Source organism: Mauremys mutica, chromosome 19 (assembly GCF_020497125.1).
Source record: "Mauremys mutica isolate MM-2020 ecotype Southern chromosome 19, ASM2049712v1, whole genome shotgun sequence".
NCBI classification, from domain to species: domain Eukaryota; kingdom Metazoa; phylum Chordata; order Testudines; family Geoemydidae; genus Mauremys; species Mauremys mutica.
Window position 1 is genome coordinate 22911686 of NC_059090.1, and position 13703 is coordinate 22925388.

Consider the following 13703-nt stretch of genomic DNA (forward strand, 5'->3'; position numbering starts at 1 on the left):
AAAGAACTGGAAGATACTTTTCAAAGTATCAATTGACTCAATAATTAGTGCCTCAGATTTGACCTAACTTAAAATGCAGTACAGGAGGGGAACTATTAATAGAAAAGAGAATATTTTGAGATCTCACTGGTGGGTTAAAATACTCTGTTTTGATGTGATCTACACAATGAATTTAACCAGAATTCATTGTCTGCACCAGAGGGAAAGAAGGGAATTCAGCTTTCCCACTGTAAAAAATAGCAAAGTCAGAACGTAAATGGGTTTTCAAGATGCTCAGTGGACATTATGCACTATGGAGAGGAGAAAAAAAATGTAGGTAGAATTAACCATGATCTTCTTAAGGGAAGATAAAATCCACTGCATCCAAATTAGAAATACAGTACTGAAGGGGTGAAGTGTTTCCTCTTGATTTCTGTTTTTTTTTTTTAAAAGGGTGAGAAAAGCTTCTGGTAGAATCAGACACTTGCTGTTCAATGGAGAGAGCTGGAGCTAGGAGACAACTTCAGAATCTGTGTCGAACGTTTACACAGAAAGACAGGCCATGTTCAACACTGGCTGCCTCCTCCTCCGGGAAACCAGCAAACAAGAATGGCCCTTTCTTCTCCCTCCTGTTTGTGCAGCTGTAGACTGTTGGCAGGAGCAGAGGGGAGAGAGAGCGAGAGCCTGAATTCTGTGAAAGACAACAAAGAGTTCTTGGGAAAAGCCGTCTATCTCCCAGACCTTTGTATTAGGGCCAGATGCATGTTCAGCTATTCCAGCAGCACACCGTACTCCTCCCTTTCCATTTTCTTTTATAATTAGGGTCCAGATCTGAGCAGCTTTTTTCTTTTTCTGGCAAATGCTGGAAAATCTTGATAGTATAGCAAAGAAAAAAACAGCCCTTTCTCAGCTACTCTACCACACTCCACTGGGGAAGCCGCTTCAGCAGCAAAATGGAAAGGACTAAATTTTACAACTTTTAGCAGGCAGAAATGTCATTTAGAACCAGCCCGTCTATCAGGTGTATGTAATTACATGTGTTTCTAGCAACTCGAACACTGAGCCTCTTTGCTAAAGGCAACTAACAAGCATTTCACTGAAAGATTTCCAGCTCTTAGCCAAAAATCTGTTTAGCATCTTGGTTTTCAAATCCATGACATTTTTAAAACAAATCAGGGTTAACAGGTTTTGCTTTAAGGAAAGGTAGCTCCAGTACATGTCGTGCTGGAGACCATTCTGTCACCAAAGAGGTTGAGCACAAGTAGCAATGCAAGCTCCACCACGCTGCTCTGCCAACATGCCTCAGCTGATTGCTGCCAGATGCACCTCTTGGCCTGTGAAGCAAGTTTAATCTCCAGGGCCTATTCAGTCCTAGATTTAAACACTAGCCAATATTGCAGTGTTTTTTGAATATAAGGGTCCCCAATTATGGTGCAAGATACAAACTAAGGTTGTACCATAGAAACACGTCTGGTGTCCGTCTTTATTTTACCTGAATATACATTTATACAGGCCATAATAAAAAGGCTATTATGCAACAGTTCAGTGAGTTATTACCTAGTTTCAAGAATAATGCATGCAGTTACAAAGGAGAGGTAGAAACACTGTATTAAAGACCTAAAAATACAAACATTATATAAATAAACACTTTCAAATTAACTGTTGGAATTTCATACAGATAAATAAGGGTAAAAGTACGTTACTTTGTCAAAGTAAAGGAAACACATGGTTATCAGTACACTAAAACAATATTGATGTATGAGAACTGTACAACTTTGTAAAATAGTTCAGACCACGGTATCTAAAAGAGGATTTAAATGATTTTGTCCTGGAGAATGGTTTATTCAAGTATTCAAGCAGTTGAATTCCCCCCCTCCCCCCCAAAAAACAAAGCAAAAACAGAAAAACCTTCCAAAGGTAAAATATAGGAACCATTTCCAGAGAAGATGATCTGCCTAAATACTTTGTGAATTGCTGTTCTGATGATCTGAAGGGATGCTTGAAATGATAAATGCCTATGAGGCTATGGGACGCTTCCCACCTCTCCCTAAAAATGCACACACAAATACCCTGATTTTTCACGCACTGTATGTAGAAATCCCACATCACTAAATCAGCATCCCAATTCCAAACCTTATTTCTAGTCTCACATGGCTCCTAACAGAGCCTCTCAATTTACAGTATTTGTTCTAATACTGTCCAAGAAACAGGATACAGAGAGCTGTTGTTATACTTACAGAGACTGCAGGCAATAATGCACATACTGCATGCACAACCAAAGATGCAACCAAACCTATACAGAAAGCAAACAACCAGCAACTCAAAACATTCCCATTACTGAGAAAGTCTGTAGCAGTAGTTACTCAAGTATTAGATAAATAGGTATAAAATGGAAAGGTTCACATGAATACAAGTTTTTACAGTTTGTCTGAAAGTCTTCTACAAGCTACATTTGAAATTCTGAAAAGGATTTTATATACACTGAAATAAAACTTTTTCAGCTAAGTCCATTGTGCCTTTTCTCTTGTTTTTTTTTTTAAATTAATAGTTCTTCAAAAATGAATGTACAGTTGCTTTAGTAAATTAGTGCAATACAAACTGTTTTGGAAGAAGAACATCTAGTTGTTTCCATATCAGCTGATAAAATTGTTTTGAGTATTTTGAAGAGATGGAGCAAAATTTCTTCCATTGACCTCTTCCTCCCATTCTTTAAAAGGTACGTACTTCCCACCTTTCCTCTATTCACTGATGAGCTGTATTTACAAGATGTAAGCTTGGATCCAGACAAGCTTAGCCACAAAAGCTTCAAACTGCAGGTTTATACATTTGGAATTTCATACCCTCATTCAACAGTCTGATACTGGCAATTAAAAAACAGTCCTCCACAAACCTTTGAGTGGAATCTCCCTATGAAAGCTTTGTATATTTTGTGAAGAAGGATCCATTCTGAATAGTCCTTTATAAGGAAAATAAAATTGATCGTTGTAGTTAAAAGTACATGTACAAAGTTCAGTTAGAAACGTGAAGACCTATTTCTTTTAAATTCTGCTGCTAGGAGGAAAAAGGGACGAGTGACTGTATCAGTAAGGCAGATTTTCTATAAATGTTGTACTTTTGGATTTTTTCCTCTTTGAATTTACTGCTGTTTCTTTGGTAGTCACCATAGAACTTTAAAAATTGTCTTCCACAGGGCAGTGGGACAATGACAACAAAAAGTAGCAAAAAAAAGTACAATGTCACTGAGTGGTCCCTTCTGTTCACACCGCCTGGTCCTTGGGGTACTGCTACTGTTCATATACAGCCACTGTGCTATAGCAAAGTGCAGAGAGCCGTCGCTCAATACTAGATTTATCTGAAAAAAAACCCACAAATATTAAAGTACAGTCAAGTTCTGAACACATCAAGTGCAAATTCATTTCAGTGCAGAAAGACTAAAATAATTGCATCAAAACGGACATGACTCTTCAGGTTATATAGCACCATCAGCTAAGGATGAACACTTGAAAACCATCCAAACTGGCTGCTCCTCTCGTGCTTGCTGCTTTTATAGGCTACGCCTAACCATGAAATTACAGATTTACATATATTTAAAATATATACAAATGTAAGTGCCCATCTTACACTCTAGGTGCCTCCCCCATGAGTTAAATATACAAGGCAGGTAATAAATATCAGCCAAAGGAAGTTCAGCTGCATACAGAGGATTTTATTAAAAAAGTTAAACACAGAGCTCAGCACAGTGATTTTTACCCACTGTTTGTGTTTCGTCTTGTTTCAGAAGTCCAGCATTTATCCTTTGGATTTACTTTTTAAATTGAATTTATTACAAATCTACTTTTGCCCTTCATTTGTCCAGTTTTCCACTTTTGGAACATAGATTTGTTTCTCTGAGTTCTTACATTTTAAAAACTCTTGTCTTAGTCATCAGTAATAGCTTCCGCTACAAGTGCAATACTGCAAAAGGCTTTGTGCCTTGAGATGTAGCACCATTTGCCTTGTGAAGAGGCTTTGTATGGATTGCCATGGATCAGCAAACAATACTAGAGGTGAAATCCTAGCTCTCCTGAAGTCAATGGCAAAACTCCCATTGACTTCAACTGGGCCAGGATTTCTCCCAAAATGTGAGACCCGTTTATTCTGTTCTCCATAGCCAGATGTTGCTATTTTTATAATAAAGAAACACTTTATGCATTTTGAAGAGAAGTAGATGATCAAGTTTTTTACGCTCTCCAGAATTTCCAGTTACTACCAAGGTACACAAAATACACTCTCCAAAATAACTTACATTTGTGAACGTTTTCTATATCTGCAGGGTCCTGCAGTATCTTAGTCAGTCCTTCCAGCAGCATCGCTGCTTTGTGGTATCGATATGTAATATCTTCTGTCTGCTGAAACATCTCATCTAGTGCTGCTGACTGAACCTGGAAGCATTCATTAGTATCAGCTATATGAACTGTTCTAAGCAAATACTATTATAAAAAGTTGTCTCAGAGAACTGACTGATTAATGAGCATCACTCTGTGGATGCTAATTAACAGTGCTTCTGTACCTTAAATATGCTGGTCTGGTTTTATAATTTTTAATATAATCTTATGGCAATGATACAGGAAAGTACATTTCTGTGTGCCATTAGGTGAACAGAGTCCTGCATGTAGAGACTGTGAAATGCTTTATGATCCTTCACTATTAAATGTACATATATACTGTACCATGCTTCAAATTGTAACTACTCACATATACACACCTGTTATCAAGCTTATTTTATTTGTGAGGGAGACAAGCTAATTCGTATGTGGCTACTGAGTCATGGAGGTTAAATACAGTGTATACTTGCCAAGATCTTAATTCTAACACCACTATTTATCCATTTCCATTTCATCAGAACTTCCCCTTATCTGAAAGGTAAGTCAGTCTCCTAATGTGATACAGTTGCTGCACCTTGTTCCCGGGTTTATCCAAATATCTGTGTACTCAAAACTTGTCAGATACACAGATACCTTTTCCCCATGTTTCTTTATTAACATTTTTATTTTCTATAGACCTGCTGACACACTTGTCCAACCTAGGAGTCCCCCAACTCTAAACAACTCCCTAAACTAAAACCAGCTGATTGGGAAGCTGTGTGTGTTCTATTTCTATGTGTCAGTAAGATTTAGTGTGTGATACTCGGGCGCACAGAAGCCCATCATAGACTGTATAGCTTAGCACTGCATTTTGTAGTGTCTCTATACAAAACCTGCTGATGTGTGGGAAAACCTCAGAGCAACTGTATCAGTGAGGAACTTCAGAAATGATCTGGGAGAAGATTACATCAGCCCTGGCACGAATGGGATTAAGGCCAAACATGCAGTGCTATCTGGTTAGATTAGAGAGATGTGTGAGAGGAGGTTGTGCCCATCACAAAGTGTTACTACTTTTACTGATCTCAATACCCTAAATGCAGGTGAAAGGAATGATTTACCATTTCCACAGCACAGTTGTAGATGAGTTTCTCTGCAGTTACACTGTTGATTTCATCTACAAATCTTTGCTTGTCAGAGAAGAAACGATTCAGCTTTTCTGTCAGCTTCTTACATATGGTGATGCAGAATTTATATCGTTCATTCAGAGTTTTGACAACTGGAGAAAGTCAGTGTTAAGAAGAGGTTAAAACATTTAAATTCAACTTTACAAGGTAGCTTTCTAATCAAGTGAGTGTTTATCTTTGTAGTTTTATTTTACCATCTACTGTGTCATTTTTGCTGTTGGGAGAGTATATCAAATAATTTTCACTTCATATTAATAATTACCCACTCCCTAACCACTAACAACATATTTTTGTCATAGTAATTAAGCAATTCTGTGTCTGCAGTTCTCTCTCTCCAGAAGTACAAATAAGCATAGTGAGTTCTGGAAAGTGCTAAGATATCTCTTTGCCCAGCTGATTTAGTTGAAGTTTCCTTAGTGACTAGTAGAGCTGCAGGCAAGAAAGGAGTACGGTGTCTGGCCACAGTGAGATCCTGAATGTTTCAACTTAATTATTTTCAGTGATGGGCCAAAGAAATGTCGATAATTCACAAGCAAAGGAATTGAAACTATCAGTGTCCAAAAGCAATGGCTGCATATACCTTGTTTAACAGCAGTGGATGGGTTCAGTTTTCCCGATTTGATCTGTGCTTTGGCCAGATGCAGAGAAGATGCTAGTAGCTGTGCTGCTTTCATATACAACACCAGCTGCTCTACTTGTCTGGAAAAAAATAATTTTAGCATTTCTGATTTTTTACAGATTTTCTTCTTTTTTTAAATAAAGATATTCAACCCACAGCCAGACACTCAGATATTAACCAGACACCCTCCCAGTGGCTCTGCTCCCCACACTATGTGCTGGCAGGAAATAACTGTCAGGGAGTGAGGAAACAGGTGTACAAAAATGACAAAGCACCCCAGGCCCTCTGTGCAGCACTGGTTGTGAGAGAACCCATCTCTCTGGCCAGGAGAGAGTGCACAAATAAACTTTGCTTTCATGTGCAAAATGGAAGAAACCCAATTTGTTGTTTGTAGGTTAATTACATGAGGCCAATGTCCTTCCAGAAAGCCCCTGCTTGCACTTTTCTCTTGAGTGTCCTTACAACCACCCCTCCACCTCCCGCCCAGGGGTTACTTTCAGAATTACAACATTCGGGACCATCACACACATTAGTTGTAGTTTTTTTGTTTTGTTTTGTTTTTGCAGGAAGGGAGAAATGACTGAGATTTCCACTCCCATCACCAGCATGTTCATCTTATTTCTCCTCACTTCTAAAGGTTTCACATCAGGACTGAGCTGCTTCTCCGACAGAGGCTTAGATGTGACTCCTTTTGGAACTCAGTATTGCTGCTCCTGGTCAGCCAGAGATGGTTACTGACGGAGTCATGCAAAGAGCTCCCTTTTCCCCATAACTGGGGGTGTGAAGACTGGAGCTCAGATTTCCAAGCATGACAAAGCGTAACACTGCTCCAGGCAGCAGCCGCCAACCTCGCCCTCCACTCATCTGACAGTTCAGAGGGAAAAAAAACAACACTCCCCCAAAACACTTTCCCTCTTCCAGGATTCCTAGTTCTTCATCTGCCACTCTATGGGCCTTTTTGCTTTTCAGTTGTTAAAAAACGTTCATACTACCACCAAACGTTCCCTAAAGCAGAAAGGTCACTTCTGACGAAGTCAGAACGAGGACTGTCATGAGCAGACATATGAATTCATCTGAAATTCACTAATTCTATAACTACTTAGCCAAATACCTACCCCCATTCTTTGCTTAGCTGGCTTATCTGATCAACAACCACACTCTCCTGAATCTGATACAATGACACTGCAGAGGTGCACAGTTCTGGGTTTCCTCCCCGTACTGCTGTCAGGTCCAGTACACATTCTATAAATGTCAGCATCATGTTCAGATGACGCAGTGTATCTGTATGTTCTCTCTGTCAGAAGGAAAAGAAAAGACAATTTAATCACAATAGCTGCTATGTATTTGCCATATGGCCTATCTGGGGAATAGTCAGCATCTTGGCAACACTGTGCAACACACACAGTATTAATACCAATAGCAGGAACTCAAGAACCCACTAGGTCAAAGAGAATCGAGATGAATTATCTTGCTTTTAAAACAAATCTAAACATATTGCAGATGTATGCTAAAACCTTGCAACAAAGGCCCAAAGAGTCAGGACACTGAGCTCTAAGTTTGTTGAAACCAATCTGTAGAGTGACTAAAGAACTCACAAGTGGGGTGTATTTATTATTTTATCAGCAACCACAAGAATACTAGACACTTGTATAGGTGAAACCAACAGAAGTGTTCAGCTTTTATTGTATAATATATTTGGTATCTAACAACAGAGTTGATCTAAAGCTTCAGTATTTAACGTCTGCTTTACTCCAATTTAAATTCAGATCTACAATCATTAGGTTCATTATGATTAAAGTGCTGGCACAATTCCCTGTTTGCTGGCTTTGGACAAGCAGTAAGCTATGGCAGGGTGTGCACTGTCACTATCAGCACACATGTAATATTGATTTGGCACTGAAATAGTGTCCTATCAGTGGAAAGCTTTGTTAAACCAAAGCAGACATGCTCATTTTGTCACCTATGAAAATACAGGAGATACAAGGAATAACTGTCAACTAGAAAAGGACAAACAGATAGGGAACTGTTTTCAAGCTTTACAAAGGGATATTGTCCAGTAAAAAGGAAACTATTAAACGCACTATTCAGGCAGATCCTCAGCCATATTTCCATCATTTCTAAGTAATCATTTATTGGCATCAAACATGACAAAACATTAATTTTTCTGTACCTCCATTAATGTTTCCTCAGGCAGTTCAGGAGCTTCAAAAGTGATAAAACCCTCTAAGCTGGGAGGTGAAGTACCATAAGACATGTACTTCAGACTTGGAGCTGCCTCTGCTCCAGGAGGAGAAGAACCCATATAAATACCGGGAGGGGAGCCCATATATACACGGCCACTAGTAGAGCAGAGAGACCCTCCAGAACTGTTTGATCCAACTATAAGAAAAATAAAACACATTCAGTCCAACAGCTTGGTCCATCTGGCACTCTGGGCTAAAGTTAATAATAAAGGATAAAGCAGAAGTCACCACAAATTCACCAGGGGGAGTTTCTTGTTATGCTTTATATTGTCGGTTCAGCACCTAAGCAGCATTCCTTATTGGACAGTGAAGACTTATGAAATGGGCATTGTGAGAAGAAAAAGTGATTGGCTGACAAGGATTCTGACTGCAGGTACCCGGTCAAAATCGACAGACAGAATCAAGTTCACAAAAACACCCTTATGCAGATCTGCTGGACATCCACACTTCAAATGGAAGAAGGCATTTAGCCTGTTGGCTTCTATATTTCAAAGCACACACTAAGGTGTGCTGGAATCAAGTACACTTGCAAATCTTATGCATTATTCCTTGCATACTGTGTATCACCAAAGGGCAGAGACGGGTTTAAAAATCTACTTTTTTATATCTTGGAACAAACAACTGGGTATGCCATGAAGCAGCGTTCGATCCCATCGCAGACATGGCGCACACAGACGTACACAGTAGAATGTTCAACTAGTAACCCCACCCCTCTCTTGAGGAGAGAAAGTCAGAAGACCTAGACTGACATTTCTCTCTAGTCCTGATTATTGTTTAACACCTGCTACAGCATTGTCCTGAGGCCCTACTGTGCCATGCAAACTCACAAACACAGGAGAAGAATCAGGTCCCAGTTCCAAAGAGCTTACAAATTTAGGCATTACATTTGCCAAAGATACATTGTTTTAAGGGGTGTCTTACCTGAAGTTGTTCTAGTTCTGAGAACCATGTGGGTGCAAGTAGGAGGGGTAGCACTGTTTGGAGGGGAACCCACAGTAAACATTACTGCCCTAGAACTTGCTCCAGTTCCCATGGAAGGAGGTGTCATTGCAATTCCACAGGCCCCTGCTGGAGCTGAAATAAAAGGTTTACATGGTATGTTAGTCCTTATGATACAATACACAGCACTCTCTGAAACAGAACCAGACTTTGGACTAGACTGGGCAAAGATGAGGGCATCTTCAAAGTCTGACAGCAAATAATACCACATGCCACAAGTAGTGCTGGGCCACTTGGCTGAACACAAACAGAACTAAGATGCACCCTTAGCTTTTCACATCCCCTTCCAAGTTCCACCTGAAACTAAATTTGCTCTTAAATTCTTCTCCTCGGGAAGAGAACTGGAGATGACTTTTGAAAACCCAGAGACAGTGCTTAGACCCTCTGGAAATAGATGATATAGAAAATAAGACAGGCAGGAAGGAGGCTGAAAAAAAAAATCAGGCCTCCATGGATAGCACCCTGGTTTCAAAAAAACTGTTGGTAATTCTAGCCATAAGGTTGGTACAGCATCCTCTGTTGGCTGGTTTATGGAAGGCACAATCACTAGCCTTAGAAGATAAAACAAGTCAGCATGATGGAAGCTAACCTCCATGAGAAAACAAGCTGGAATAAGAAGATGGAGCTGCAACAGAGGTAGTGAAAAAAACCCCAAATGAGCATACACAGCTCTGATATTTTTATAATTAGGGCAGTTCTGGGACGCTACTATTTACAGACAGTGCCCAACTATATATGGTGCTTTATAAAGATATTCAACATACACATGCAGAAATCTTCTGAAGAGTTTATGTTTGTGTCAAAGTATTATTAGAACCAACATTAGTGTTCGTGACACAGCAACCACTTTAACCAGTGAGCATGTCCATAAAAACTCCTAATACTGATGGAATGATAATTTGGCTGTATGCTTTAAACTACAATAATATCTGAATTAATCTGTTCTTTACCTGTATCCATTGGTCGCTCAGTATTGAGGCTGTCTGTGCTGCCCTGATATAACTGGCCACCAAGGATAGTCTTCGCTTGCTGATCTGACAACTTCCCAGTACTGACAGATCTACACAGAAAAGCAAATGAAAAAAATTCTCAATGTAGCCTCCTCTGCACCTCATAACTGAGGGTGGCTTTCTGGTAGAGGTTACACATCTGATTTCAAGAATTCTCTGTAGTATCAACACTGGACTTACTGAAATAAAACTGACTACAATCGTGCAAAGACCCCAAAGGTTAAGATGGTATTTCAAATTTTGCCATATTAAGTTTATCAGAATTCAGAAGTAAAAACTGGAAGGAGGCTAACAGTGGGGACTAGAACTCCAAATTTAGATGATCAAAACAAATAAAAGGGAACTTAACAGCAATAAGGTGAAGCAGTCCAGGATGTCAACACTTTTTTTTTTACACTGCACGTGAGGTTTCTGTGGTACACACTAACCTCCAATGTCTCCATAGCAAGAAATATCTCAAAACAAACCACAGGCTATAAATTGCACGCAACAGCACTCCGGTTTCAAAACAGCATGGCAATTCTATAGACAAGTTATGCCTACACAATGTCTGCAGTTTGTAAATAGATATGATTTCTACCTGCCAAACGGAGCCTTGCTGTGCTGTTCTACTGCCTGTTTTTCACTTCCTTGTGTCGAGTGGAAGTGCGTGAAGCCCCTTGGGTCAGTCACGTCTTTAGACTGCAATGGTACATCCGCCGAACCCTGACGACTAACCAAGGCCAGCAAGTTTGAGGATGCTTGAGTCTTAGGTATCTTGAAAGGAGCAGTTGCCTAAACAAGCATTGAATCTGGTTAGCATACAAGTGCGTACTCCCAGATACTGAGATAGCTGTAGATAAGTACTATATCGTAACAATTTTTTTCAGACAGAATTAAGTTTAACAAACCTTAGTGGGAGAGCCAATAATTGTTGGTAATGGAGTTTTAAACAGCCAGTCTGAGCTCCTAGGTGATGATCCCATATGTTTTGTAGGTGATGTTCCCAGGCTGACTGGCCTACTTGGCTGCGGAGAGTAGCAATACCCATACCCTGCATATGATGGGCATACAGGGTCTGAATGTTGCTTTCGAAGTTTCTGTTTGTTCTGGTAGATATCTGTTAGAGTCGGGGCACTCTGCAGCCTGGCTCCCATCAAGAGGGACTGTGGTGACTGAGACTGTGGTATTGGAGAACCTGGGGAGAAGCACCAAGAAAGTGTGATTCTGCTAGCTGTGGCTTCAAAACAGCCCTACAAAATATGAAACATTAAGCGACTCTGAAGTTAATCTGAAAGGACAGAGTTTTATATCATTGTGAGGTATGTTTGTTCATCAGCTGGCAGGAGGAGTGGATTCAGAATGCCAACTGCCCAAACTAAAGGCTAGACGTACAGTGAGGAGTGATACACAACATGGTCAATCGTCCAAAGGGACAGGATTTCAAGGTGACAGCTGTACTGGCTGCTTCAGGACCTCTGGAGAGTTGAGCCATAATAAATGAAAGGGTCAGCTCCAACAGGTACAGCACAACACGTGCTTAACTCTCAATTAAAGCAGCCAAGAGCCCCGATAAAAGAAAGAGTAATGGAATTACACTATTGTATATAGTATCTGAAGGGAACATTTTTTAGGACAGTATCACTGAGAAGTTACTTTAAACAATGACAGTAATTACTAAAGGAAAGCTTTTCAAACATAACATTACTAAAGGTGGAAATGGGAAACAAAAAAAGCACAGGAAGTGAGTGAGGACGGGAACCCACCCTTCTGACTTCTTCCTATTCTGATAAGCTTTTGATAATAAGTCACAAAAGGGATTTAAAGTTTTTTTGTTTTGATTTTTTTTAAGTTTAATTAAACAGTCTCCAATCATAAAAGGCAACTTATCTCATGGCTTCTGCAAAGAATGCAGATACTAACAGAACAAGGTAATGCAAAGGGCTATTACTTCGATTATTTGTTTTCTACCCTCCACCAAAGGGAATATTTCTTAAAAACCCTCCGTGCCCAAAACAAGTCCACTCCTTGGCACGAACGTCAGGTTTTTCTTGTGCAAACCCAGACAAAAGGAACGTTAGGACCCATTTGGTTAAATAATGAGCTTTGAGTAAGGAGTATTATCTCAAAAGTTGCACCCAAAAACAGGTGCCCTTCCTAAAGGAGGTATTTTCTGTCTGTGCAGCTGATGTTCCAGATGGAGCATTAAAATGTGATGCTGTAAATTCTGTGTTCCTAATGGGAATGCAACTAGTTTGTTAATATCAAGCTTCAAACGCAAAATGGCCAGTTATCAATGCCATCGGTTATATTGATTGAAATTTGATAGCATCCTCTTATACTTCAGATGAGGTATTGCACCAAGTGAGGATTGTACATAATACTGACGTCGCACAGTCACAGCCTTGATGATAACACATACCTCTTCACAATCTTAAACAACTCTGACAATGAAGTGCTAACACTTTCACTTATCTTTAAGTCAAGTTGAAGAACTCTGAAAATACACCACAGTGGTTAACTTCTTTGCTTGTTTTTCATGCTATACTGTATAGTAACATGGCAATATATCTGTTTCTTAAGAGGCAGCCAAATCAACAGTTTTTTTAATTCAGGTTCTGTTTCATAAACTGGTGCTTCCAAAACCACTCATCTTAAACCTTCTTCCAAGTTCATTCAATGAAGTGCCTGTAACTATTTAGCCAAATCTTTTAATTACCTTATGAGGCCTACATTTACTATAGTTAAAGTGACTGTGACCTACCTCACCTTGATTTGATTCTATTCCATTAAGCAATTACTGTTTTTGAAATAACCTGCTTGCCCACAATTCCAGAGTGCTCATGTCAGATTCTCCCTCTGAATTCTCAGCTAGCAGTTTTGATTGTTTGAAATCCCTTCGCTCTTCTGCTGGAGAGTTTAGAAACTCATCATCTGTCACTTCAGAAATCCAAGTCTCAAAGAGCCATTGGCTGTTGTTTTTGAATTAAAGTTTTTAGATTCTTTTGTAAATTGCTCTCTCTCCTTTGTTGGCCGAAACAACTACATTCAGGAGAACATTTTCAATTCCTCGGAAATGGTGGTGGTATTTCACGTTAAATCTGGGCAGCCATGATGTCCATGGGTTTTGAATATGACTACCCATTTAAATGCTTAAACAACTGCAGTTTATGGTATTTTACAATTAAAAATACCAGAAGCTTTTAATATTAAGAAGTGGTACAAGTCAAATATGAAAAGGACTTAAGCAGTTCATTAATAAGAGGTAAAAGAATTTAAACACTCAAGAGGCTATAAAAAGAGAAGAACTGAGTTGTGGCAAGGTACATGTTTAAATGAATTTGTTG

The 13703-nt window shown here is 39.5% G+C and overlaps 1 protein-coding gene across 1 annotated transcript in view; it reads right to left on the bottom strand.

Moving 5' to 3' along the window:
* Nucleotides 1–1444: 1444 nt before the first annotated feature.
* The window catches only part of ULK2 (unc-51 like autophagy activating kinase 2), a 51840-nt gene continuing 39581 nt past the window's right edge, over nucleotides 1445–13703 (bottom strand). The window contains exons 19-28 of the mRNA XM_044993883.1: nucleotides 11268–11554; nucleotides 10958–11151; nucleotides 10318–10427; nucleotides 9290–9442; nucleotides 8296–8504; nucleotides 7241–7419; nucleotides 6087–6205; nucleotides 5441–5598; nucleotides 4265–4400; nucleotides 1445–3331 (exon numbers count right to left, since the gene is read on the bottom strand). Coding sequence (XP_044849818.1) covers nucleotides 3264–3331; nucleotides 4265–4400; nucleotides 5441–5598; nucleotides 6087–6205; nucleotides 7241–7419; nucleotides 8296–8504; nucleotides 9290–9442; nucleotides 10318–10427; nucleotides 10958–11151; nucleotides 11268–11554 — 1613 coding nt within the window. The 3' untranslated portion in view covers nucleotides 1445–3263. The remainder of the gene's footprint in view (nucleotides 3332–4264; nucleotides 4401–5440; nucleotides 5599–6086; nucleotides 6206–7240; nucleotides 7420–8295; nucleotides 8505–9289; nucleotides 9443–10317; nucleotides 10428–10957; nucleotides 11152–11267; nucleotides 11555–13703) is intronic.